The 27,911-nt window shown below is 40.6% G+C and overlaps 1 protein-coding gene across 1 annotated transcript in view; it reads left to right on the forward strand.

Annotated features, from left to right (window-relative positions):
• The window catches only part of sms (spermine synthase), a 79,279-nt gene that overhangs the window by 31,967 nt on the left and 19,401 nt on the right, over positions 1 to 27,911 (forward strand). The window contains exons 4-6 of the mRNA XM_034178468.1: positions 22,536 to 22,600; positions 22,688 to 22,863; positions 27,362 to 27,516. Of these exons, the coding sequence (XP_034034359.1) occupies positions 22,536 to 22,600; positions 22,688 to 22,863; positions 27,362 to 27,516 (396 nt within the window). The remainder of the gene's footprint in view (positions 1 to 22,535; positions 22,601 to 22,687; positions 22,864 to 27,361; positions 27,517 to 27,911) is intronic.

Raw genomic sequence — 27,911 nt, forward strand, 5'->3', positions numbered from 1 at the left:
ACAGTGAGGAAAATAAGTATTTGAACACCCTGGGATTTTGCAAGTTCTCCCACTTAGAAATCATGGAGGGGTCTGAAATTTTCCTGTTAGGTGCATGTCCACTGTGAGAGACATAATCTTAAAAAAAAAAAAAAAAAAAAAAAAAAAAAAAAAAAAAAAAAATCCGGAAATCACAATGTATGATTTTTTTTTTTTTTTTTAACAATTTATTTGTATGTTAATGCTGCAAATAAGTATTTGAACACCTGTGAAAATCAATGTTAATATTTGGTACAGTAGCCTTTGTTTGCAATTACAGAGGTCAAACATTTCCTGTAGTTTTTCACCAGGTTTGCACACACTGCAGAAGGGATTTTGGTCCACTCCTCCATACAGATCTTCTCCAAATCTTTCAGGTTTGGAGTTTCAGCTCCCTCCAAAGATTTTCTATTGAGTTCAGGTCTGGAGACAGGCCACTCCAGGACCTAGAAATGCTTCTTACAGAGCCCCTCCTTAGTTGCCCTGGCTGTGTGTTTGGGGTCATTGTCATGCTGGAAGACCCAGCCATGACCCATCTTCAATGCTCTTACTGAGGGAAGGAAGTTGTTTGCTAAAGTCTTGCAAAACATGACCCCATCCGTCCTCCCTTCAATACGGTGGAGTCGTCCTGTCCCCTATGTAGAAGAGCACCCCAGAGTATGATGTTTCCACCCCCATGCTTCACGGTTGGGACGGTTTTCTTGGGGTTGTTCTCATCCTCTAAACATGGTAAGTGGAGTTGATTCCAAAAAGCTCTATTCTAAGTCTCACCTGACCACATGATTTTCTCCCATGCCTCCCCTAGATCATCCAGATGGTCACTGGTGTTCAAATGCTTATTTTCCTCATTGTATATATCAATAATAATAATAGCAACAACAACTGTAATAGTAATAATAACTGATAATGTCACAATACAGTTTTAGAGAAACAGACAAAAAGAATTTGATGAAACAAAACAGAAAAGATTAAACCAACTAACAATGAGCATAAATAAATAAATATAGTCCAAGAGCAGTATGATGGTGGCATATACTGACGTAGCACACCCAGTATTTATTTGGTTTGACTTTTTTCCCAGGTTGGGACACACCTAAGAAACATACCTAGCCCTGTTGTAGTCATAAATTGTGGTATAGGTAATTTGCTGTCAGGATTGGAATATACCAACGACACACGGTGAAACGGTGGAAACGAAATTTGCTATAAATGTTAATATCTTGCAAAATAATTAAGCTATAGACATGTTTTTGGTGTCAAAATGTGAGGAATTGAAAGATAAAAATGACCAATAACATTTGGTAGTCATATATCAATCAATCAATCAACCTTTTTTTTATATAGCGCCAAATCACAACAAACAGTTGCCCCAAGGCGCTTTATATTGTAAGGCAAGGCCACACAATAATTATGAAAAACCCCAACGGTCAAAACGACCCCCTGTGAGCAAGCACCTGGCTACAGTGGGAAGGAAAAACTCCCTTTTAACAGGAAGAAACCTCCAGCAGAACCAGGCTCAGGGAGGGGCAGTCTTCTGCTGAGACTGGCTTTGGCCGAGGGAAAGAACCAGGATAAAGACATGCTGTGGAAGGGGGCAGAGATCGATCACTAATGATTAAATGCGGAGTGATGCATACAGAGCAAAAAGAGAAAGAAACAGTGCATCATGGGAACCCCCCCACAGTCTACGTCTAAAGCAGCATAACCAAGGGATAGTCCAGGGTCACCTGATCCAGCCCTAACTATAAGCCTTAGCGAAAAGGAAAGTTTTAAGCCTAATCTTAAAAGTAGAGAGGGTATCTGTCTCCCTGATCTGAATTGGGAGCTGGTTCCACAGGAGAGGAGCCTGAAAGCTGAAGGCTCTGCCTCCCATTCTACTCTTACAAACCCTAGGAACTACAAGTAAGCCTGCAGTCTGAGAGCGAAGCGCTCTAATGGGGTAATATGGTACTACGAGGTCCCTAAGATAAGATGGGACCTGATTATTCAAAACCTTATAAGTAAGAAGAAGAATTTTAAATTCTATTCTAGAATTAACAGGAAGCCAATGAAGAGAGGCCAACACGGGTGAGATATGCTCTCTCCTGCTAGTCCCCGTCAGTACTCTAGCTGCAGCATTTTGAATCAACTGAAGGCTTTTTAGGGAACTTTTAGGACAACCTGATAATAATGAATTACAATAGTCCAGCCTAGAGGAAATAAATGCATGAATTAGTTTTTCAGCATCACTCTGAGACGAGACCTTTCTGATTTTAGAGATATTGCGTAAATGCAAAAAGGCAGTCCTACATATTTGTTTAATATGCGCTTTGAATGACATATCCTGATCAAAAATGACTCCAAGATTTCTCACAGTATTACTAGAGGTCAGGGAAATGCCATCCAGAGTAAAGATCTGGTTAGAGACCATGCTTCTAAGATTTGTGGGGCCAAGTACAATAACTTCAGTTTTATCTGAGTTTAAAAGCAGGAAATTAGAGGTCATCCATGTCTTTATGTCTGTAAGACAATCCTGCAGTTTAGCTAATTGGTGTGTGTCCTCTGGTTTCATGGATAGATAAAGCTGGGTATCATCTGCGTAACAATGAAAATTTAAGCAATACCGTCTAATAATACTGCCTAAGGGAAGCATGTATAAAGTGAATAAAATTGGTCCTAGCACAGAACCTTGTGGAACTCCATAATTAACTTTAGTCCGTGAAGAAGATTCCCCATTTACATGAACAAACTGTAATCTATTAGACAAATATGATTCAAACCACCGCAGCGCAGTGCCCTTAATACCTATGACATGCTCTAATCTCTGTATTAGAATTTTATGGTCAACAGTATCAAAAGCAGCACTGAGGTCCAACAGAACAAGCACAGAGATAAGTCCACTGTCCGAAGCCATAAGAAGATCATTTGTAACCTTCACTAATGCTGTTTCTGTACTATGATGAATTCTAAAACCTGACTGAACCTCTTCAAATAGACCATTCCTCTGCAGGTGATCAGTTAGCTGTTTTACAACTACCCTCTCAAGAATCTTTGAGAGAAAAGGAAGGTTGGAGATTGGCCTATAATTAGCTAAGATAGCTGGGTCAAGTGATGGCTTTTTAAGTAATGGTTTAATTACTGCCACCTTAAAAGCCTGTGGTACATAGCCAACTAACAAAGATAAGTTGATCATATTTAAGATTGAAGCATTAAATAATGGTAGGACTTCCTTGAGCAGCCTGGCAGGAATGGGGTCTAATAAACATGTTGATGGTTTGGATGAAGTAACTAATGAAAATAACTCAGACAGAACAATCGGAGAGAAAGAGTCTAACCAAATACCGGCATCACTGAAAGCAGCCAAAGATAACGATACATCTTTGGGATGATTGAGTAATTTTTTCTCTAATAGTCAAAATTTTGTTAGCAAAGAAAGTCATGAAGTCATTACTAGTTAAAGTTAATGGAATACTCAGCTCAATAGAGCTCTGACTCTTTGTCAGCCTGGCTACAGTGCTGAAGAGAAACCTGGGGTTGTTCTTATTTTCTTCAATTAGTGATGAGTAGAAAGATGTCCTAGCTTTACGGAGGGCTTTTTTATAGAGCAACAAACTCTTTTTCCAGGCTAAGTGAAGATCTTCTAAATTAGTGAGACGCCATTTCCTCTCCAACTTACGGGTTATCTGCTTTAAGCTACGAGTTTGTGAGTTATACCACGGAGTCAGACACTTCTGATTTAAAGCTCTCTTTTTCAGAGGAGCTACAGCATCCAAAGTTGTCTTCAATGAGGATGTAAAACTATTGACGAGATACTCTAACTCCCTTACAGAGTTTAGGTAGCTACTCTGCTCTGTGTTGGTATATGACATTAGAGAACATAAAGAAGGAATCATATCATTAAACCTAGTTACAGCGCTTTCTGAAAGACTTCTAGTGTAATGAAACTTATTCCCCACTGCAGGGTAGTCCATCAGGGTAAATGTAAATGTTATTAAAAAATGATCAGACAGAAGGGAGTTTTCAGGGAATACTGTTAAGTCTTCTATTTCCATACCATAAGTCAAAACAAGATCTAAGATATGATTAAAGTGGTGGGTGGACTCATTTACTTTTTGAGCAAAGCCAATAGAGTCTAATAATAGATTAAATGCAGTGTTGAGGCTGTCATTCTCAGCATCTGTGTGGATGTTAAAATCGCCCACTATAAGTATCTTATCTGAGCTAAGCACTAAGTCAGACAGAAGGTCTGAAAATTCACAGAGAAACTCACAGTAACGACCAGGTGGACGATAGATAATAACAAATAAAACTGGTTTTTGGGACTTCCAATTTGGATGGAAAAGACTAAGAGACAAGCTTTCAAATGAATTAAAGCTCTCTATATATTTGCTCTTATGAACAACAAAATGCAAAAATCTCAAATAATCAGCCTAAAATCCATTTCGGTTTTGTCGGCCGCCAATACACACAAATGAAAATATTTCAAAAACTACAACATCTAGGTGTTCATTTGATACACCAAAATCATCCTCTATTATTCTATTAAATAATGAAATTAAAGAAGTTATACACATACATTCAAAAAACTTAGTTATTACCACAAGCATTACCCTCCCCCCTAATTTTCTTCAGCCCACAATAAAGGTTCTATATAAAGAATACGATATTTGACATTTTACTGTACACAAGGTTTTGATTGACTGTGTACAGGAATGAACCACAGAATGAATATTTAAAAGTGGCACACACCATTTCATAGATAACACTTGCTGTACAATCCCTAATCATCAATATCAGAGTCTTCTGTGACATCAATTTGAGTGTTTTCACATGATTCCCCTGCCATGCATAAGCAAGCTTCTGTACACACTAAGTTGTTTGATTTGCACTGACAGAGATCTGTTCTCCTGCAAGCTGATTTTTTTTTTACACTTGCATGCAATCAGCTCTAAAATGGCTGAAGGAGCAGGCTCCTGTGACATCAGAACTGGCCTTATATGTGTAGATCCACTGACAAGCTCCCAACCATGCCCAGTTGGTGATGGCAAGTTCTGGATTGCACACAGACATTTCTTCCAAACAAATGCTTGAAAATTGGCTCGCTTGATGTGGTGTTTGAGACTGTTTGACGTTGGTGGTAGATTTTCATTTTGCTTCTGTTTTTGGCAGAATAAAAAGTACCTGGTCTCATCTGCCGTAGCACGAGCGTTCTTAGAGTAAAACTTGCAAACCAGTTTTTCGCAAGACATTTGACACTGGACAGTTCCAAGCTATCTCCAAGTTTGGACATGCTTTGCTGATGCTCAGAAGAGGCCTTCAGCAAGTCAAAGCCCTTTTTCTTTCCTATCCCGGAGAGTGCACTGGTGCTGTCACATCCAGTTAAAGAATGGAATCTTGGGAGTGCAGCACACAGAGAGGGACCAAGCAGATTTGCGATGGTATGTACTGGCAAATATCGCAGCTTGTCTTTTGTACCAGTTCTAAACCACAGTTCGGGACAGTGCATTGACGTCCACTTCTGACAAAGAAAGTTTGTAAGGTTTGCCTTGTTGACAGGGTTGTTGAGGAAATTGCTCCATTGGCTTGGAATTGGAGTGTTATCCCCAGTAATTTTGATCTCCACTGATGTTGAAGCTCCTCATTTCAAACGTGTCTATTCTTTGATCGAATGTTTCTTGTCATATCGATCAAAAATTATGTCTACTCGATGGTAATCATTCTGTCTCAGGACTCTTGTGCAAGCTTCCCAATATTTTTCTGCCAAAGCACCAAATGTTGCCACTCCAGTAACCTTGACCATCTGGATCATGGCCATGGCATCCACTATGACTGCAGTGAGTGGTGTTGGCTCTGAATTTGGTAGTCTATGGAACTTATCTACACCTTCCTCAAGTACAGCAAGCAAGGCACTCTTGGTGTACGCTCTGAGTGTTCCATCTGCATGGGCCAAGGAAAACGGACAGCTGACAATTCATAGGTGAGTATGTATTTGAGGTCAACATCCCTTGATTTTGCCAATATGATCAGTCGTCCAAACAGTTGTCTGTCTGCGTTAACCACTTGAGTTTTTTCGTCTTTTGTTTTCACGTGTTTCTTTTGAGCTAAGTCAGCAAAAGTTTTCAGTTTTAGTTGTAGTACTGGATCCCAGAAACTTTTAGAACATTTGTTTAGACGTTCCTCAATGAACGTTTTCATGTGATTCCGACCATGCTCAACTGCGTTCACCAAGTTATTCGTCAGGTCAGATGGCATTGCAACACCAGTGGCAATATTCATAAGTGGCAGTACTTGACCATCGATGCTTTGTTCCAGAGAGAAAGGGTTTGTCATCAGTTCAGAAGAAAACACTTTCAGCAATTTCTGTACATCAGATTCATCCCGATCGATCCGTTGTCTCCCACTCTCTTTGTGTCTTCCAATGTGTTCATTGCCATGCAGTCCACGCGTATCCTTCGTTGCTGTTCTTATGGCTGCTCTTTGATGACTAGTGAGGAACCATCGTTCAAGAGCTCTGGATTTCTGTGTAATTCCAATGATCCCTCCTTGTTTCTTTGAATCCAAGTTTACACTTTGCTCTAGGGCCATATCTGTCCAAACCTGGCTGAATGGTTGGGTAGATCGACTTACTGGATGGTTGCCATTCATTAATTCTGCATGAACTCTAGGATGTGTGTCCGGGAGCTTTTGCATATCTGTGTGGTAGTCTGGAAAACATTTTCAGTAATTGGGTCGATCCACGGCAAAAAAGTAAGCCACCATTGCAGCAGTGAAAGATAAATGTCCCTGCCAGTCTGCAGTTCTCTCTGCTCGGATGAAGCCAAGTAAAACTTTGATCATCTCGATATAAGAGTTCCAGAAAGCGAAGCTATTTGATTTTGACACTCCTTCAGCTTTAAAAGCTTCAAACAGTTCTTGTGGCTTTTTCAATTGTGTACATACATCATGGAATGCTTCTTGTACAATTTCACTGGTGGTGTTCATGGTGTTCTCTCTGCAAGTCAAAATTGCCTTGTTAATTGCATCAAGGATTCAAAGGGATTCAAGGATTCAAAAGGAGTTTATTGTCATATGCACATAGGAATATGTTCCCTGCACAATGAAATGTGTTTACTGCATTTTACCCATCCTAATTGCCAGTTAGGAGCAGAGGTCGCCTTTTTGGCGCCTGGGGACCAGCTCCAGATGTACATCCCTGCCCTAGGGCTGAACAAATCTTGACCGGCCTCATGACAGACAAATAACACACACATAACACACACAACACACATAAGCCGGCCTGGTACATGAACACATATAAAAGCACACACAGGGGAAGAATTGGGAAAAGAAAAACCTCCATTGCTGCTGTGTTGAACTTACGCAGCAGCACTGGAGAAAAAAAACCCCATAGCACAGGAAAACAGTAACCAAATCACAGCAGACAACAGACGACAGCCGAGACTTGAATGTGTCCAGTGTTCAGACAGACAGCCCGGAAGGCTGCCCTTGGCGCCATCGACAGGCCTGATTTGTCCATCCTGGGGGGGGATCCCAGTCCTGAATCAGTCCACCAGAGTCTCAAGGTCCCACAGTCAACATCTCAGGACTGGGAAGAGGGAGAAGACAGAGGCTGGGGAGATGAGGAGCGAGGCATCAGGAGTGTTCCTCGGGGGAAGGATTTTATCCCAGCGGCCTTGAAGGGCAGCTGGTGTTTGGAAACCAAATAGATATCCAGATTAACAGACACCTGAAAGATTCCACCGTCTGAAACTTCAGAGTGGCTCCCAAATACATCTGAATAGAGGAGAGGAGATGTGGTCATTACTGACGATCAAAGCGGTTTTCCAGTGCAGCCATTCTCCCCGAGATGGATTCCAACGTGTGCCCTTCCATTCGAATCAGTCATGTGGGGCAGCCTGGACGGGCCAATTAATGCCGCCTCCACCTTCTTAATTTTCCGGTAAACCACTGCTATGGCCGCTCCACACAGCAGAAACCCGGTCACCACAGCTCCAAATAAGTAAACATCTTCAACGTCCTCCACAGACAACGTGTACAGGCACATGACTTGCCACCTCCGCCAGCTGTCCATCACGTAACCCGCCACGTGTCCCGGCAGGACAGGTCGGGTCCTCCACTCCCGAGTGTCTTGTAGAAAAAATAGTGTTAACTGGGTTCAGAGACCACTTGATCAGTTACATTTTGCCGTTTTCCAGAGGAGCAGGGCTGGCAGCCTCACAGACAAACACGCTACAGTAGCAGGAAAATTGGGGAGGGAGAAGAAAAGAAAAATGCGACCGTACCGACCGAGAGCAAGAAGGCAAAAAAAAAAAAAAAAAAAAAAATCAAGTTCCAAATCGGTAAAGCTGTCATTGTTGTGATCTTTGTTTTTTAGCCAGTCTGTGAATGCCTGCCACTGGAGTCGTAGCATTGCTTCAAGAAGCAATTTGTGCCCTCTTACACCACGGTTATACGATTTACCGTGCAGCAGGCCAGATGCTGTGCTGGGCCCGTATGTACCTGTTTCAGTAAGGAGATCCTCTATCCCAGAATTTGCGAACAGCTTTCCAATGGCCGCCAAATAGTTAAGAGCAATATGAAATCCACCAAGTCTTATCACAGTGTCATTGAATTCATCATAAGATAAGATAATTATAGTGGGCGATTTTAACATCCACACAGATGCTGAGAATGACAGCCTCAACACTGCATTTAATCTATTATTAGACTCTATTGGCTTTGCTCAAAAAGTAAATGAGTCCACCCACCACTTTAATCATATCTTAGATCTTGTTCTGACTTATGGTATGGAAATAGAAGACTTAACAGTATTCCCTGAAAACTCCCTTCTGTCTGATCATTTCTTAACATTTACATTTACTCTGATGGACTACCCAGCAGTGGGGAATAAGTTTCATTACACTAGAAGTCTTTCAGAAAGCGCTGTAACTAGGTTTAAGGATATGATTCCTTCTTTATGTTCTCTAATGCCATATACCAACACAGTGCAGAGTAGCTACCTAAACTCTGTAAGGGAGATAGAGTATCTCGTCAATAGTTTTACATCCTCATTGAAGACAACTTTGGATGCTGTAGCTCCTCTGAAAAAGAGAGCTTTAAATCAGAAGTGCCTGACTCCGTGGTCTAACTCACAAACTCGCAGCTTAAAGCAGATAACCCGTAAGTTGGAGAGGAAATGGCGTCTCACTAATTTAGAAGATCTTCACTTAGCCTGGAAAAAGAGTCTGTTGCTCTATAAAAAAGCCCTCCGTAAAGCTAGGACATCTTTCTACTCATCACTAATTGAAGAAAATAAGAACAACCCCAGGTTTCTTTTCAGCACTGTAGCCAGGCTGACAGTCAGAGCTCTATTGAGCTGAGTATTCCATTAACTTTAACTAGTAATGACTTCATGACTTTCTTTGCTAACAAAATTTTAACTATTAGAGAAAAAATTACTCATAACCATCCCAAAGACGTATCGTTATCTTTGGCTGCTTTCAGTGATGCCGGTATTTGGTTAGACTCTTTCTCTCCGATTGTTCTGTCTGAGTTATTTTCATTAGTTACTTCATCCAAACCATCAACATGTTTATTAGACCCCATTCCTACCAGGCTGCTCAAGGAAGCCCTACCATTATTTAATGCTTCGATCTTAAATATGATCAATCTATCTTTGTTAGTTGGCTATGTACCACAGGCTTTTAAGGTGGCAGTAATTAAATCATTACTTAAAAAGCCATCACTTGACCCAGCTATCTTAGCTAATTATAGGCCAATCTCCAACCTTCCTTTTCTCTCAAAAATTCTTGAAAGGGTAGTTGTAAAACAGCTAACTGATCATCTGCAGAGGAATGGTCTATTTGAAGAGTTTCAGTCAGGTTTTAGAATTCATCATAGTACAGAAACAGCATTAGTGAAGGTTACAAATGATCTTCTTATGGCCTCGGACAGTGGACTCGTCTCTGTCCTTGTTCTGTTGGACCTCAGTGCTGCTTTTGATACTGTTGACCATAAAATTTTATTACAGAGATTAGAGCATGCCATAGGTATTAAAGGCACTGCGCTGCGGTGGTTTGAATCATATTTGTCTAATAGATTACAATTTGTTCATGTAAATGGGGAATATTCTTCACAGACTAAAGTTAATTATGGAGTTCCACAAGGTTCTGTGCTAGGACCAATTTTATTCACTTTATACATGCTTCCCTTAGGCAGTATTATTAGACGGTATTGCTTAAATTTTCATTGTTACGCAGATGATACCCAGCTTTATCTATCCATGAAGCCAGAGGACACACACCAATTAGCTAAACTGCAGGATTGTCTTACAGACATAAAGACATGGATGACCTCTAATTTCCTGCTTTTAAACTCAGATAAAACTGAAGTTATTGTACTTGGCCCCACAAATCTTAGAAACATGGTGTCTAACCAGATCCTTACTCTGGATGGCATTACCCTGACCTCTAGTAATACTGTGAGAAATCTTGGAGTCATTTTTGATCAGGATATGTCATTCAAAGCGCATATTAAACAAATATGTAGGACTGCTTTTTTGCATTTACGCAATATCTCTAAAATCAGAAAGGTCTTGTCTCAGAGTGATGCTGAAAAACTAATTCATGCATTTATTTCCTCTAGGCTGGACTATTGTAATTCATTATTATCAGGTTGTCCTAAAAGTTCCCTAAAAAGCCTTCAGTTAATTCAAAATGCTGCAGCTAGAGTACTGACGGGGACTAGAAGGAGAGAGCATATCTCACCCATATTGGCCTCTCTTCATTGGCTTCCTGTTAATTCTAGAATAGAATTTAAAATTCTTCTTCTTACTTATAAGGTTTTGAATAATCAGGTCCCATCTTATCTTAGGGACCTCGTAGTACCATATCACCCCAATAGAGCGCTTCGCTCTCAGACTGCAGGCTTACTTGTAGTTCCTAGGGTTTGTAAGAGTAGAATGGGAGGCAGAGCCTTCAGCTTTCAGGCTCCTCTCCTGTGGAACCAGCTCCCAATTCAGATCAGGGAGACAGACACCCTCTCTACTTTTAAGATCAGGCTTAAAACTTTCCTTTTTGCTAAAGCTTATAGTTAGGGCTGGATCAGGTGACCCTGAACCATCCCTTAGTTATGCTGCTATAGACGTAGACTGCTGGGGGGTTCCCATGATGCACTGTTTCTTTCTCTTTTTGCTCTGTATGCACCACTCTGCATTTAATCATTAGTGATCGATCTCTGCTCCCCTCCACAGCATGTCTTTTTCCTGGTTCTCTCCCTCAGCCCCAACCAGTCCCAGCAGAAGACTGCCCCTCCCTGAGCCTGGTTCTGCTGGAGGTTTCTTCCTGTTAAAAGGGAGTTTTTCCTTCCCACTGTAGCCAAGTGCTTGCTCACAGGGGGTCGTTTTGACCATTGGGGTTTTACATAATTATTGTATGGCCTTGCCTTACAATATAAAGCGCTTTGGGGCAACTGTTTGTTGTGATTTGGCGCTATATAAAAAAATTGATTGATTGATCAGCGTGGTGCCACTGAAGCTCTTTTGCTTTAACGTAAATGGCTAAATCGAAAGTGATTACAGTGTCTCGTTGACTGAGCAGGTTTGTCATTCTTTGAGCTTGCTTCAAAACTGTGTAGACAACACTAAATTCTGTTGGAGATCCTGGGATCATTGAGCAATATCCAATTTCTTGTTAGACAAGGATTACCTTGTGCCACTAGGGCATTGAAGGCACTCCAACTAGGTATTTTTTGTGTTGCTGGGTCACACACGAAATCAAGTGTGAAGAGATTTGTTGGACACATTCTAACAATTGCCCATGCAAGATCCAAGTCCATTTGGTCTCTGCTTGCTTGGTCGTGCTCATACCAGTCCTGCTTTATGCCCTCAATGAAGAACTTAACAGGCGGCCGTTTCCCAAATACTCCACACTCTAGTATTTGCTGTGTATTTTCTGTCATTTTCAGGCTTTCTTTCTCACAGTGTGATCTGCACATACTGACTTCTCTGGTCTTGGTCCAAACTGTCGTCGCTGATACATCAGTACCGTGGTCGAGTGTGTTGTTTGCTTTCCATCTAATGTGTGCTCCAGAAAATCATTGTTATCCCCTGCCATCTGAACAAATCCACCAGGAACAATATTTGTTGGTATGATGACATCTTGAGATTTCGATTGAGCTATAATCTCCATGGCAAGACTTGTGTCCACTACTTCAACATCGTCATATTAAACACAATGTCCTATTCGGTTTGGTGAAAGACGATTGACGTCTGAAAGTGATTTTGTAACCTGCTTTGGAGTCTTTCTGTTTGGTAGTTTTCTGCAAAAATATGCTTCTCTTGCAGCAGTGACTTGAACCGGCTCAACAAGAATGTCATTGTGTAAGCCTTTCCTGCTTTGACATCTGGACTGATCTCTTTCACCAGCTCCTCAAAGGCTTCAGAAAACAGATCTTCATCAGCAGACTCCCTATATGATGGACTGATTATGTTTCGCTTCGCTGTATACTGTGACCTGCATGCCTTGTGGTATTTTGTTCAGCTGCTATAAGATCAACGTCTCGTATGTTTTTGAGCATGTTATCTGATTTCTGCACTGCTGAATCAAGTATATTCTGGCATGCCGAAAATGTTGCCACATTGAATAGTTTTGTTTCTTTTGTGGCTTTTTTTCTGACAAAATATACACATAGACCAGTCCATTTCACCACCTTGAGATCTGAATGACCGTCGCTGTTTTTCATCTTTTGTATCACTGGCTTCGCTAATACCATCAAAAGCTGTTGTGAATGTCCTTTTCTTCAGGTATGTCAAGTTTCGTGCACTTGTGTATTTAGCATAGCAATTTCTGTGCCATGTTATGTTGACGTGGGATAAGGTTTCATGTCGCAGGCGGTCACTGACGTCATCCTCTCGTTGTTGCATTGCATCCCGAAATTTTGCGATGCCGGCACTTGTTGCACTACTAATTGTCTTTGTTGTATAGCTGACACATCACACATTTATTCCAGTCTGTTGACTTTGTACTTTTTGCAGGAAGTAGGCACAACGCCGCATTTTCATCACTCTCCATCATCACTGTCTCTGCAAAACAAAAGAGAAGCGAATTTTATTACATGCAAACGAATCATTTCAATGTAGCACTAAACATCATGATCACTTAATTAAAATGCAGCTTATGTTGTAGCTAAAATTGAAGAGAATTTGAATAATGCTTATCTTTGGTTATTCAATATCTTATCACTATTATTAGTAAAAATCTTAATTGCCTAATGATGATACATCCTCAGCAGTGTAACTTAAGTTTTTTGAATGTATGTATATTACGTCTTTAATTTCATTAGTAAGCAGATTAATAGAGGATGATTTTGGTGTATCAAACGAAAACCTAGGTGTTGTAGTATTTGAAATATTTTCATTTGTGTGTATTGGCAGTTTTTACGCTGATTATTTGAGGTTTTTGCATTTTGATGTTCATAAAAGCAAATATATGACTACCAAATGTTATTGGTTGTTTCTATATTTCAATTCCTCACATTTTGACACTACAAATATGTCTATAGCTTAATTAATTTGCAATTAATATGAAGATTTATGACGAATTTTGTTTCCGCCGTTTCGCTGCGTTTCGTTGGTATATTCCAACCCTCATTGCAAATTACCTATACCACAATTTATGACTACAACAGGGCTAGGTATGTTTCTTAGGTGTCTCCCAACCTGGAAAAAAGTCGAATCAGATAAATACTGGGTGTGTAATCAACTGATTAATCGATTACTAAAATAATTGTTAGTTGCAGCCCTAGTTTGTTTTACAAGTGAGCATTTTACCGATTAAATGTGAATGAGACAATTTTGAGTTTCTCAGTGCGCCTACGTTTTCAAAACGTGTGACAGTGTTACTTTGTGCACAGCAGAACAATGTTGTCAGTTGTTTAGGCCCTAATTTTGTATTTTATTGACTGTACAACCAGCGACACAGCACCCATTTGACGCATCCGACTAGAACGGCTCAGAATACTACAGAAGACAAAGAATTTTTACTTGACAGAAGTGAGAATTATTTGTTTCTGCGGGCTTCATACCCATTAAAATTCACTAGAATATACAAAATTTGACTTGCTGTTTTAAAAATTGTCTGGGGGAGCACCCCAGACCCCACATAATCAATAATGTGTTTTTACTTGACAGTTTGAAGTGAGTTTTCTTTGTTTCAGAGGCATCAAACCCGTTAAAATTCACTAGAATATACAAAATTTGACTTGCTTTTTTAAAATTTTTCTGGAGGAGCACCCCCAGAATCAAGAATACACCCCGCCCCCACCACCCTTTTATGTACCTTTAAGTTCAGGTTTTGCTTTCTTTTTATGCTTTGTCTCTCTCTTTGAGGCTATTTAGAATAGATTTGTATACTGTATAATGTGTTTATTGAGGAAAAAAACTGTGTGCCCCCACTATGCCACATTTTAGGGAATTGCTGGCATTGATTAGATGAAAATGTATTGCTTTAACCCATACCTTTGTCATTTGCAGTTCTAACTCATGTAGCCACATGCTCAGGGACTTCACAATGTGTTGTACACTGGGAAATGAGAGGGTTTGTACATGGCTCACAAGGCTTGGGTTGTCATATCACACAACTCAATCTCTTAGAAATGTGCCATTTTCGTCAATCCAGTATATAACAGCTGCACCTATGGAGACTAAACACTGTAGTGATTGCACAGTTTGTCAGTTAAAAATATTAACCATGCACAGCTTGATCTGATGAGAACACAATTATTTAATACTAAATATTATTGATCTGTATATTGAAAATGGCTGTTAAATTTCTTCACAATGTAGCAACATCTGAGGAAAATTTCACTCACCGATTGTCAATATAATAATCTTGCTTGCCGCATATATGTGTTGGTTTTACCGAGCTGCCTACGGGGAGACATTTTTGCAAAGTTGCTGTATTTTTAAACCTAGGATTTTCTTTTAATACAGCCTTTGAGTAACTGTGACAGGTATAGAAAGTGTACATGCATTTGTTGACTGTAAAAATCAATTTCAATTTTCAATTTATTTTCACTTATATAGCGCCAAATCACAACAGAGTTGCCTCAAGGCGCTTCACACAGGTAAGGTCTAACTTTACCAACCCCCATGTGGCAACAGTGGTAAGGTAAAACTCCCTCTGAGGAAGAAACCTCAAGCAGACCAGACTCAAAGGGGTGACCCTCTGCTTGGGCCATGCTACAAACATAAATTACAGAAATAATTCACAGAGCAATTCACGGATGAATATACAAGAATTGCTGTTGGTGCACAGGACAGGAGGGTTGCCAACACAAACAACTCCCATCTCTGGATGGAGCTGCACCTTAAACAGAGAAAAAACAGAATCAGGCATCAGAAAGACAAAAAATACTGTATAATTTGCCAGCATTAATCAACAAGAAAAACAGAAGAAATACTAAGGTGATCACCGGCCGCTAGCCCTAAGCTTCACTAAAAGACTCAGAATTTAGGTGAAGTTGAGGCCGCGGCCCGCTCCAATTACTAATAACATGAATTGAAACAGTACCAGTATGCTAGCCATATGAAAGGGAAAATAAGTCAAATCAAATCAATTTTATTTATATAGCGCCAAATCACAACAAACAGTTGCCCCAAGGCGCTTTATATTGTAAGGCAAAAGCCATACAATAATTACAGAAAAACCCCAACGGTCAAAACGACCCCCTATGAGCAAGCATTTGGCGACAGTGGGAAGGAAAAACTCCCTTTTAACAGGAAGAAACCTCCAGCAGAACCAGGCTCAGGGAGGGGCAGTCTTCTGCTGGGACTGGTTGGGGCTGAGGGAGAGAACCAGGAAAAAGACATGCTGTGGAGGGGAGCAGAGATCAATAACTAATGATTAAATGCAGAGTGGTGCATACAGAGCAAAAAGAGGTGAATAAAAAGAAACAGTGCATCATGGGAACCCCCCAGCAGTCTAAATCTATAGCAGCATAACTAAGGCATGGTTCAGGGTCACCTGATCCAACCCTAACTATAAGCTTTAGCAAAAAGGAAAGTTTTAAGCCTAATCTTAAAAGTAGAGAGGGTGTCTGTCTCCCTGATCTGAATTGGGAGCTGGTTCCACAGGAGAGGAGCCTGAAAGCTGAAGGCTCTGCCTCCCATTCTACTCTTACAAACCCTAGGAACTACAAGTAAGCCTGCAGTCTGAGAGCGAAGCGCTCTATTGGGGTGATATGGTACTACGAGGTCCCTAAGATAAGATGGGACCTGATTATTCAAAACCTTATAAGTAAAAAGAAGAATTTTAAATTCTATTCTAGAATTAACAGGAAGCCAATGAAGAGAGGCCAATATGGGTGAGATATGCTCTCTCCTTCTAGTCCCCCTTAGTACTCTAGCTGCAGTATTTTGAATTAACTGAAGGCTTTTTAGGGAACTTTTAGGACAACCTGATAATAATGAATTACAATAGTCCAGCCTAGAGGAAATAAATGCATGAGTTAGTTTTTCAGCATCACTCTGAGACAAGACCTTTCTAATTTTAAAGATGTTGCGTAAATGCAAAAAAGCAGTCCTACATATTTGTTTAATATGCGCTTTGAATGACATATCCTGATCAAAAATGACTCCAAGATTTCTCACAGTATTACTAGAGGTCAGGGTAATGCCATCCAGAGTAAGGATCTGACTAGACACCATGTTTCTAAGATTTGTGGGGCCAAGTACAATAACTTCAGTTTTATCTGTGTTTAAAAGCAGGAAATTAGAGGTCATCCATGTCTTTATGTCTGTAAGACAATCCTGCAGTTTAGCTAATTGGTGTGTGTCCTCTGGCTTCATGGATAGATAAAGCTGGGTATCATCTGCGTAACAATGAAAATTTAAGCAATACCGTCTAATAATACTGCCTAAGGGAAGCATGTATAAAGTGAATAAAATTGGTCCTAGCACAGAACCTTGTGGAACTCCATAATTAACTTTAGTCTGTGAAGAATATTCCCCATTTACATGAACAAATTGTAATCTATTAGACAAATATGATTCAAACCACCGCAGCGCAGTGCTTTTAATACCTATGGCATGCTCTAATCTCTGTAATAAAATTTTATGATCAACAGTATCAAAAGCAGCACTGAGGTCTAACAGAACAAGCACAGAGATGAGTCCACTGTCCGAGGCCATAAGAAGATCATTTGTAACCTTCACTAATGCTGTTTCTGTACTATGATGAATTCTAAAACCTGACTGAAACTCTTCAAATAGACCATTCCTCTGCAGATGATCAGTTAGCAGTTTTACAACTACCCTTTCAAGAAATTTTGAGAGAAAAGGAAGGTTGGAGAGTGTGTCTTAAGTCTTAAGTCTGGACTTGAAAGTCTCCACAGAATCTGATTGTTTTATTGACGCAGGGAGACCATTCCACAGAACAGGGGCACGATAAGAGAAAGCTCTGTGACCCGCAGACTTCTTATTCACCTTAGGGACACAAAGTAGTCCTGCACCCTGAGAACGTAAAGCCCGGGCCGGTACGTAAGGTTTAATTAGGTCACCTAGGTAGGATGGTGCCAGTCCATGAATAATTTTATAGGTTAGTAGCAGAACCTTAAAATCTGATCTCACTGGGACAGGAAACCAGTGAAGAGACGTCAAAACGGGTGTAATGTGGTCAAACTTTCTGCTTCGTGTCAAAAGTCTTGCTGCAGCATTTTGAACCAGTTGGAGAGCCCTAATGCTAGACTGCGGTAAATCAGAAAATAGAACATTGCAGTAGTCCAATCTAGAAGAGATGAATGCATGGATCAGGGTCTCAGCATCAGCCACAGACAGGATGGGACGAATCTTTGCTATATTTCGCAGGTGGAAGAAAGGATGGCTTTATTTTGCTACTTCATAGCAGCTCTGCTTAAGCCTGCAGTATCTTATTTATTTTGAGTCAGCTGACTTGGGCATGCTTTAGGATTCCCCAGGAAGAGTCGGAGAAGCTGCAACGATTACTATCAGTGATGGAAATTTTACAGAAATTCTGTGATTTTTACTTAAGTGGTGAAAGTTTCTGGCTTATTTTTGGTAGCATACATCAGAAACCATTAATGCTGCACACACAAACTGTTGGTGCCTTTTAAGCACCATGTTGGATTGCAAACCGCTAATAAACTGTAAAGAAATAGAAGTGTTATTTTTGTTTTCCTGGCCTGTGTAAGATTTAGACTGTGGTCTTTACAATGTTTATTTTTGTAAAATTATTTCAAAACACCTGTCTTGAGACGTCACAGTGGATATTAAGTCTCACATTGTCACATCCTGATCTGAGACTGAAGAATGTAAGGATGTAATGCGCCGCTTCTCAACCATGCAAATCAGCGAATGAGACGTCGTTACAGATTTTGAAATGAGCTCCGTGTCATGTTGAAACTACAAAAAATGGATGAAATGTTCTGCTGCAGGGAAACTTTAAAGTTCACCAGGAATAAATTCAAAAGGGACTGGTTTGACCAAAACACTCTTGACTTTTTTTTAATAATCATTTATAAGGATAAGCTAACACTCCCGGTAAGTCTTTGATCTTATTTTATCATGTATTTGTTGGAATTTGTTGTCAGTTGACATGATTAAAGTTAATTCACACGAATCAAAATCTGTCTTTGGGATGAATTTACTTAAAACCATCTCCATGCAAACGTGATATGTTAGCTTGTAAATCTGCATATTATGGTTTCTTATATTACATGGGCATGAAATTTAACATCATCATAGAAGTCAAGTATTGATGTGAAAAATGTTTGTGCCTTGTTTTATACAATCTGTGAATATCCCAAACATGCTGATTTCAGCACTGAATGGAAAAATCTTATTACGTTTCCCATTTGTAAAAGTGAATAAGAATCGAATTTAAACTCAAATCAGTGTTCCTGAGAACTAAACATTATATTGGTGACTTAATGAATGGTAGACGCAGGTGGCAGGAGTGGTGGTTAATGCGGAAGGTTCCCGGTTCAAGCAGTATAATATTGTAGTGTATTTATTTTCTTTTTTGTGTTTTACTGACATTTCAGAGTTGTAAAATAATAATTATAGCCTTTATGGTCATTGTACATATACATGCATAAAACTGAATTTTGTCCTCTGCATTTAACCCATCCTAATTACAGTTAGACACAATCCAGCTACTAGGAGCAGTGGGCAGCCACAGTCCGGCATTCAAGGATCAACTCCAGATGTAGAGATGCTGCCTTGGTCAGGGGCAGAGAACCCTAAATGAGCATGTTTTTGTCAAAGACATAAGGAGAACATGCAAACTCTGCACAGAAAGGGCAGGAAGTGATCCTACAACCTTATTGTTGTGAGGCATCAGCATTGGCATTAATTTTGCTGACATGAAAACTTGTATTTTACCATAAAACCAATGCAGAAAAATGCTTGTTGGAAATGGTGCCATTACATAGTTTGTCCAGCAGATGGAACATTGACGACTTTATTTACAATGCTGTTAAACATTTTTCCTTTTTATTTACAACCCCAGTTCCAATGAAGTTGAGACAGTGTAAAATGTAAATTAAAACAGAATACAATGATGTGCAAATCCTCAATCTATATTCAGTTGAATACACCACAAAGACAAGATATTTTATGTTCAAACTGATAAACTTTATTGTTTTTGTGCAAATATTTGCTCATTTTGAAATGGATGCCTGCAACATGTTTCAAAAAAACTGGGACAGTGGTATGTTTACCACTGCGTTAATCACCTTTCCTTCTTACCACACTCGATAAGCATTTGGGAACTGAGGACAATAATTGTTGAAGCTTTGTAGGTGGAATTCTTTCCCATTCTTGCTTGATGTACAACTTCAGTTGTTCAACAGTCCGGGGTCTCCATTGTAGTATCTTGCGCTTCATAATGCGCCCCACATTTTCAATGGGCGACAGGTCTGGACTACAGGCAGGCCAGTCTAGTACCCGCACTCTTTTACTACGAAGCCACGCTGTTGTAACGTGCAGAATGTGGCTTGGCATTGTCTTGCTGAAATAAGCAGGGACATCCATGAAAAAGACGTTGCTTGGATGGCAGCATGTGTTGCTCCAAAACCTGGATGTACCTTTCAGCATTGATGGTGCCATCACAGATGTGTAAGTTTCCCATGACATGGGCACTAACACACCCCCATACCATCACAGATGCTGGCTTTTGAATTTGCACTGGTAACAATCTGGATGGTCTTTTTTCTCTTTTGTCCGGAGGACACAACGTCCATGATTTCCAAAAACAATTTAAAATGTGGAGTTATCAGACCACAGCACACTTTCCCACCTTGGTGTTTTTCACACGGACCTCGCTGGCGCTTGGTCCTTACTGACACCTCAGTCTGATATTTTCCCATACAGACCTCACACTTGGTAATAATCCGTTAATATCTGAAGTTGTGAATGATCTGCTTACAATGGATTCGGACACCATGGTTCTGGTGCTGTTAGATCTCAGTGCTGCATTTGATACCGAGGATCATCATATTGTACTTGATAGGCTGGAAAATCATTTTGGGATTACTGGGAGTGCCCTTGCATGGCTGACGTCATACTTGACCAGTCGTTCTCACTGTGTTTTGCACAGTAACACTACCTCTAACCATAGTGACATGAAATTTGGGGTTCCGCATGGGTCTGTCATAGGCCCCCTGCTTTTCTCCCTTTATATAGCACCCCTTGGGGACATATTGCTGCGTTTTGGGATTACCTTTCACTGCTATGCTGATGATACTCAGTTATACATGCCGATAACTGCTGGTAATGTCGTTCACATAAAATCCTTAGAAGATTGCCTTGCATCAGTGAGAAGTTGGATGTCTAGAAACTCCCTACTTGTAAACCCTGATAAGACTGAAATAATGGCTCTTGGTCCAGTAAGACATTGGCATCAATTTGACCAGTTAACACTTGGCCTAGGCTTGTGTGTTATACATCACACTGACAAAGTGAGGAAGCTTGGGGTAATTTTTGATCCTACATTGTCCTTTGACCTCTGCATTAGAAATATTACGAGGACCGCTTTCTTCCACCTGTGAAATATAGCGAAGATTCGTCCCGTCCTATCTATGACTAATGTTGAGACCCTGATCCATGCATTTATCTCTTCTAGATTGGACTACTGCAATGTTCTATTTACTGGTTTACCGCAGTCCAGCGTTAGGGCTCTCCAATTGGAAGAGATTTTTGACACGAAGCAGAAAGTTCGACCACATTACACCCATTTTGGCATCCCTTCATTGGCTTCCTGTCCCAGTGAAATCAGATTTTAAGGTTCTGCTACTAGTTTATAAAATTGTTCACGGACTGGCACCTCCCTACCTAGCTGACCTAATTAAACCTTTACGTACCGGCCCGGGCTTTGCGTTCTCAGGGCGCATTACTTCTTTGTGTCCCTAAGGTGAATAAGAAGTCTGCAGGTCACAGAGCTTTCTCTTATCATGCCCCTGTTCTGTGGAATGATCTCCCTGCGTCAATAAAACAGTCAGATTCTGTGGAGACTTTCAAGTCCAGACTTAAGATGCACTTATTTTCCCTTTCATATGGCTAGCATACTGGTACAGTTTTGTTTTACCCTTTTTACTCTTTTAATTCATTTTATTAGGAAACAGAGCGTGCCGCAGCCGCAACTTTACCTAAATTCTGGGTCTTTTAGTGAAGCTTAGGGCTAGTGGCCGGCGATCACCTTAGTATTTCCTGTTTTTGTTGTTGTTTAATGCTGGCAAATTATACTGTATTTCTTGTCTTTCTGATGCCTGATTGTATTTTTTTTTTCTCTCTGTTTAAGGTGCAGCTCCATCCAGAGATGGGAGTTGTATTTGTGCTGAAGACCGTCCTGTCCTGTGCACCAACAGCATTTCCTGTATATTCGTTTTGTGAATTGTTCTGTGAATTGTTCTGTAATTTATGTCTGTTGCATGGCCCAAGCAGAGGGTCACCCCTTTGAGTCTGGTCTGCTTGAGGTTTCTTCCTCAGAGGGAGTTTTTCCTTACCACTGCTGCCCTGGGGGTTAGTAAGGTTGGACCTTACTTGTGTGAACTGCCTTGAGGCAACTCTTGTGATTTAGCGCTATATAAATGAAAAAAAATTGAAAAAAAAATTGTAATTGAAATATGAAGCCCCCCCCCCAAACAAACTATTGGTTAAGCTTTTTAAAATTAAAGAAGTCAAAGTAAATGCAAGATTACTGCCCTTCCCCCATGCACACACAATTCAATTTCCATACTGTCCTAATTTTCTTCTGATTTGGGTTGTATGTTTGCAAGCAAATAATGACTTTTGGAAGGGAAACTAAAGTGTGAAATGCTTCTGAGTCAACCCCCCCCCCCCCCCCCCCCGCTTTTTTTTTTTCCGGCTTCACACCAGAGTCTGATAGTGTGTTTGGGGATGTTGCACTTGGTAACTGCACCTTTTTGGTTTCGATTGGCTTTCGTCATGGCAACTGGGTTGGCAATTGCTTGAACGTGATGTCATTATAAGAAAAAGTACATTTACAGATTTCTGTATTTAAGTCAGCATTGTTTCTCCACAGCTTTTAAATACACTGGAAAAGAAGTTAAAATCTCTCTTGGCTGGTACTATTACAAGGAGTAAAAGGTGAGTATCTGGATGTGCATGAGCGCATGTTTGCCTTCATATGCTGTTGAAGTATTGATCAACAATGTTGTTCTTCCACCTGCTCAGGCTCCCTCCCCTCATTCGAGGAGCACAGGTTGATCGATATTGGCCCACCACTGATGGCAGACTGGTGGAGTACGACATAGATCAGCTGCTGTATGAAGAACAATCTGCTTACCAAGATATAAAGATTTTGCACTCACAGCAGTTTGGAAATATCCTGGTCCTCAATGGTGATATTAGTAAGTGCATACAGTGTTACAGTACATGGCATGCATTCAGTTTTTCCAAAAGAAAATGTTAAACCTGCAGAAACGCATGGATTGTATATTTCATGAAAATAGACCTAAATATAATAAATATTGTGCAGGTCTATAGTATTCATAAGCAAATTTTATTTACGTTATGGCCCAGTCACACAGCATACGACGATTCCTGAATGAAGGGAAAAAAGTAAAAAAAAAAAAAAAAAAGTGGACAAATGAGCTTTATCACTGAATAGCCTGCAAATCAAGAGTGCAAAAGGGATGAAAGAGGAATGAAACAAAACCGAAGCTAACATTGATCTCCACGCTTTAAACGAAACGTACCTGGAGTCACTGCTGGAGGCGTGTGTGTCTGCACCTCTGCGTTCCAGGACTTGACGCTGTGATGGAGTTCAGCTGCAAACAGAAGTGTGTGATCCGACCTATTGTGGAGATCCATCACCTGCTCTGGTTCCTCGCCCAGAACAAAAGAGATATCCTTCATCGCCAGAATCCTCACTGTCTGATTGAGACTCTGACGACACGTTGCGAGCTGAGTCTTGCGTCAATTAAAAAAAAAACAAAAAAAACTGAAGCACTTGTTCAACATTCATAATGCCATGTTCACACTGCACGACACATGACACCACAAATTTGTGTCTCTCACCTGGCTCTGGACGTGCCACCATCGTCCGGTGGGTTGCTCTGTTTTTGCTGCGAAATTCGCCCCAATGCGTCATCAAATAGGAGGACCTTCCATTCCGCTCTCTGTCAAGTCAACATGCCGGACCTTGATCACACGGCGCAAGTTGCTGTGCTCTATTTGTTGTGCAAAGCTGACAAACGTCACTAGCGGCGCCACCCCTGGGTTCACAACATCCTCATGAGACGTTCCCAATTCGGGGAGTTTCATTATTTGCTGCAGGAGCTGCGTCTGAATGACGGCTGCTTTCAGCGGTACTGCTGCCTCTCCAGGACCCAGTTTGAGGACCTCCTGTCCCGTTCGCGTGCACACACGTGAACAATTAAAAAACAAACAAACTGGCTGCCGCTGCAGTTCCTCACTCTCCTCTCCATCTCTGTCATAAGTGTGTTATAAACCAGTCACCATCAGTTTTATTATACATCTGTGTAGTTAATACAATTATCTCACGGACGATTTGTTCGCGTGCGCATGCGAAAAAAAAACTTGCTTCTGCTGTGCTGCTGCTCGCTCTTCCCTCCCTCTGTCATAATTGTGTTATAAACCAGTCACCATTTGTTTTATTATACGTATGTGTAGTTAATAAATAAAATAATCTTCACAGACGATTCGTTCGCATGCGCACGTGAAAAAAAAAACTGGCTGTTGCGGTGCTGCTGCTCGCTCTCCCCTCAAACTCTGTCATAATTGTGAAATAAAGGACAAAAGGGACATAAGTCCTGCTCACAGGCTGGCTGCCAGAGACAGGACATGTCCACATCAAGTATAAACTCCAGACATCTCCACATCACTACATATCCAGTCCCTGATTGGTCATCGTGATGCGACAAGACAAAAAAGTTCAGAATTTTCAACTTGGGGAGGAGAGCGACTAGGGATGGGTATTGATAAGATTTTATCGATATCGATGCCATTATCGATCCGATTCCTTATCGAGTCCCTTATCGATACCTCTTGTGAATTTTGTACTAAAAGTAGGCTTTACAGGTTTTCTATGTATTTCATTGAGTCTTAAAGTAAATAAATATGAACTTGGTCACTGTATCCTTGATCTCTGGACATAAATAAAAATAAACAAAACAGTGTTTTGCTTTGAAGTTATTAATTTCGACTGGACTCTATTGTTCTAACTTGACAAGGCAGAGAGCCGCGCAGCGTTTGGAGCTGTGTGAACAGAACGGAGGACGATTCTCGTTTTTTTCTCGCAACAAGACAGGAGTCCCAGTTAGTGACTTTAATCCGCACAAAAGTGACTCACGATTTCACATTTGGGGATGAAAGTGGTGAAAAACAAAAAAAAAGCTGAAACCCAAAATTACCTCCCAACACCACCTGCATGAAAATGTTTGAATTCTAGAAGCTCTGAAATGCAATCTGGGACTATTCCAGGCAATAAACTGCAGTGAGTGTAGCATCCATTTTGTGAGAAAAAAAACCCATCTTATTCAAATTCATTCCAGTAGTATTCTGCTCTTACTAGGATGCAGCAGTTTTCTAGCTTGACAGATAGTTCTGGAGGAAATCACTGAAGAAATTAACACACTGAAAATATGGTTTGACTGAAACAAACTGTCACTAAACTTAAATAAAACAGAGATGAAGTGGAGGTGTAAGAGTCACTATGTGTTCACAGGAAACACTTATTTATTTCTGTATGTATGTATTTATTTATGTATGTTCATTGTTAGTTGGTTTTATATTTTTTCTGTTGTGTTTTTATTCAGGTTCTTTTTGTCTCTTTCTCTAAAATTGTATATAATCATTAGATTAGTTATTATTACTATTATTGTTGTGCTTGCTATTATTAATAATATAAAGAAAAAGAAATTTAAAAAATATTACAATTTGTAATACATTTGACTCTTTTACGACAACAAACGCTTGACAGCTGCAACTGCTTAATGCTAACTTAACATTGAAAATGCCATAGACATGCTAACGTGTTAGCATCAGTCCCGTTTTTAAGTTATAAAATACATCTATCAACTGTTTCAGAAAACCATAACAGGTCGGTTTAACATAAAAAAGGTAAATAGTACTCACAGCTATATGCTCTTTAGGGTTTTAGCGGGGGAAAGCGAAAGAAAAAATTAATCAACAAAGCAATGATCGAAGCACTGTTTCGATCTGTGAATCACTGCTTCGATTGGTTCAAGGTTCAAAGCAAAGCCGCGCTGCAGAAAAGTTGATTACAGACCCGCTGCAGGGTCTGTAATCAATGTCTAGAAATTATAATTTTCCTGACAAACACCCCCAAAAACACCGCCACTCTGAAGGACCGATAAGGGAATTGTTAAATAAAAAGTTTATTGATGTTGGTGGATCGAACCATTTCTTAACAATACCTGAAAGGAACCAGTTCTCGATACCCATCCCTCAGAGCGATGCAATATCGCGTCACAAACACACCAGTTGCTCAAAATCGCTTCATTCGTATCACACTGCATCGCATTGCGTGGCTTGAACTTTTGTGGCGTCACAACACGTCCTTCCATAGGGATTACATGGCAACCTGTCGCCGCCATCGCTCGCGTGTCGTCTGGAGTGAATGCAGCATAAGACACCTCATTTTTACAAAAAAAAACACGCTAAATACGCCACCAAAATTATACACACTGCAAACATGCCAGATATTTCTCAAATCTCTCAAATACCAAAACTCTGAGTGAGAGAGAGACTCTGATAGCTCAAAGTCACGCTTCTCTAAACTACTTATAACAAGATGTTAAATCTCTCATAAACATAGTTTTACAACTGCACAAAGAAGGAAAGAACATGCAACTATTTTACCAAGCCATGACAATGTAAACATGTCAAATAATTACCTTTTTAGACGGCTCCAAATGCTTTCTCCAGCTTGTGTGCACTGGCATGGCTCCTCTGTGATTCAGGAAGCTTAGAGCCATTTTCAGCAGAAAACTTGCAGAGAAAATGATTAATCCACCGCAAAATAATTATTTTATATATGCAGCTTCAGCACAGAGCGCGTGGCTGCAGGTGGAACAAAGCACGGCGTCCAGTTGAGAACATGGGGTGGGATCATCACGACGATGTGCGTGCAAGTGCAGAGATCAAAGTCGTGCAATACGCAGTGATCAAAGATCACTTCCTCAAAACCTTTGAACTGTCAGATGCTGAAAGGGGCAGCAGGCTCTTCTCTGCAGAGGCTGGAGGACAAGCACTTCAGAGTTCATGGACAAAATGCTGCAGCTCCGGCCGGACTTCTTGTGTAATAACGCTCATGTGCGCAGCACTGGCCAACACTACGATTATGGGCTGCTGTGTGCTGGCGGAGAGGCCGACAAATTCTTCCTGGCAGGCCAGCACCATGGCATGACCAGCAGCTGTTGCCACATCACACGCAGCGGCAGAAGCCACACAGCACACACACACCAGCACCGCTGCGGAGGAGTTGCAGCTCTTCCACAAAAACGATCAGAAACCGGCTTTTGTACTGTGTGAAAACATTCAGCTGGTTGAATGAATTTAGACCATAGGCCAACGTTACAAAAACTAAGCAAATGATTAAAAAAAACCATCAAGATTGACAGCAAAATGAAATACGGACGAACTGAGGTTTTCATTGCCCTTCGTTCAAATTTTTTGATCCTGACGAAGTGACTGCTGCAGGAATGAAGCTGAGCGAAGGTTAAATGATGCCAACAAAAGTCCAGATTTCTTGTTTCTTTAGGGCTACATTGCCCTTCGTTAAGTGCAGTATGACTGGGCCTTTATTCTTCAGAGATTACATTAAAGTTTTTATTTATAGGAGTTATTTTAACTTCTTTGCAGATCTGGCAGAAAGTGATTTGGCCTATACCCAAGCCATCATGGGGAGTGGAAAGGAAAATTATACTGGAAAGGAGGTGCTGATATTAGGTGGTGGTGATGGAGGCATCCTTGCTGAATTAGTTAAACAGAAGCCAAAGATGGTCACCATGGTTGAGATATCCTTTCAAGGCTGGTGTGTTTCACTGAATTGTGTGGTTGTCTTCATTTATGACATCTGTTGAGCTAATTTGGATAAACCTATTAAGCTTTTTTCATGCACTGTGTATATGAAGCTTTTTGTCAAAGCTGATATCTGGATGCTAACTGGTGTCTTAAAGTGGTGACCAGATGTCTTATAACAGTTACTTAAGGAGTTGCACATGAGCTGGTGGGCTGCAGGACCCAGGGTAGTTCTGCGCTTCAGCAGAACTGCCCTGGTGCCGGTCAGCAAGCGAGGTCTACTCTACCGTACAGAGTTGCAGTAATCAAGTCCTGATGTGATAAATGTGTGGACAACACGTTCAAAATCCTTGTGGGGGAGATAAGGTTTCATCTTGCTTAGGACTTTCAG

The sequence above is a fragment of the Thalassophryne amazonica genome, chromosome 9, assembly GCF_902500255.1.
Source record: "Thalassophryne amazonica chromosome 9, fThaAma1.1, whole genome shotgun sequence".
NCBI classification, from domain to species: Eukaryota; Metazoa; Chordata; class Actinopteri; order Batrachoidiformes; family Batrachoididae; genus Thalassophryne; species Thalassophryne amazonica.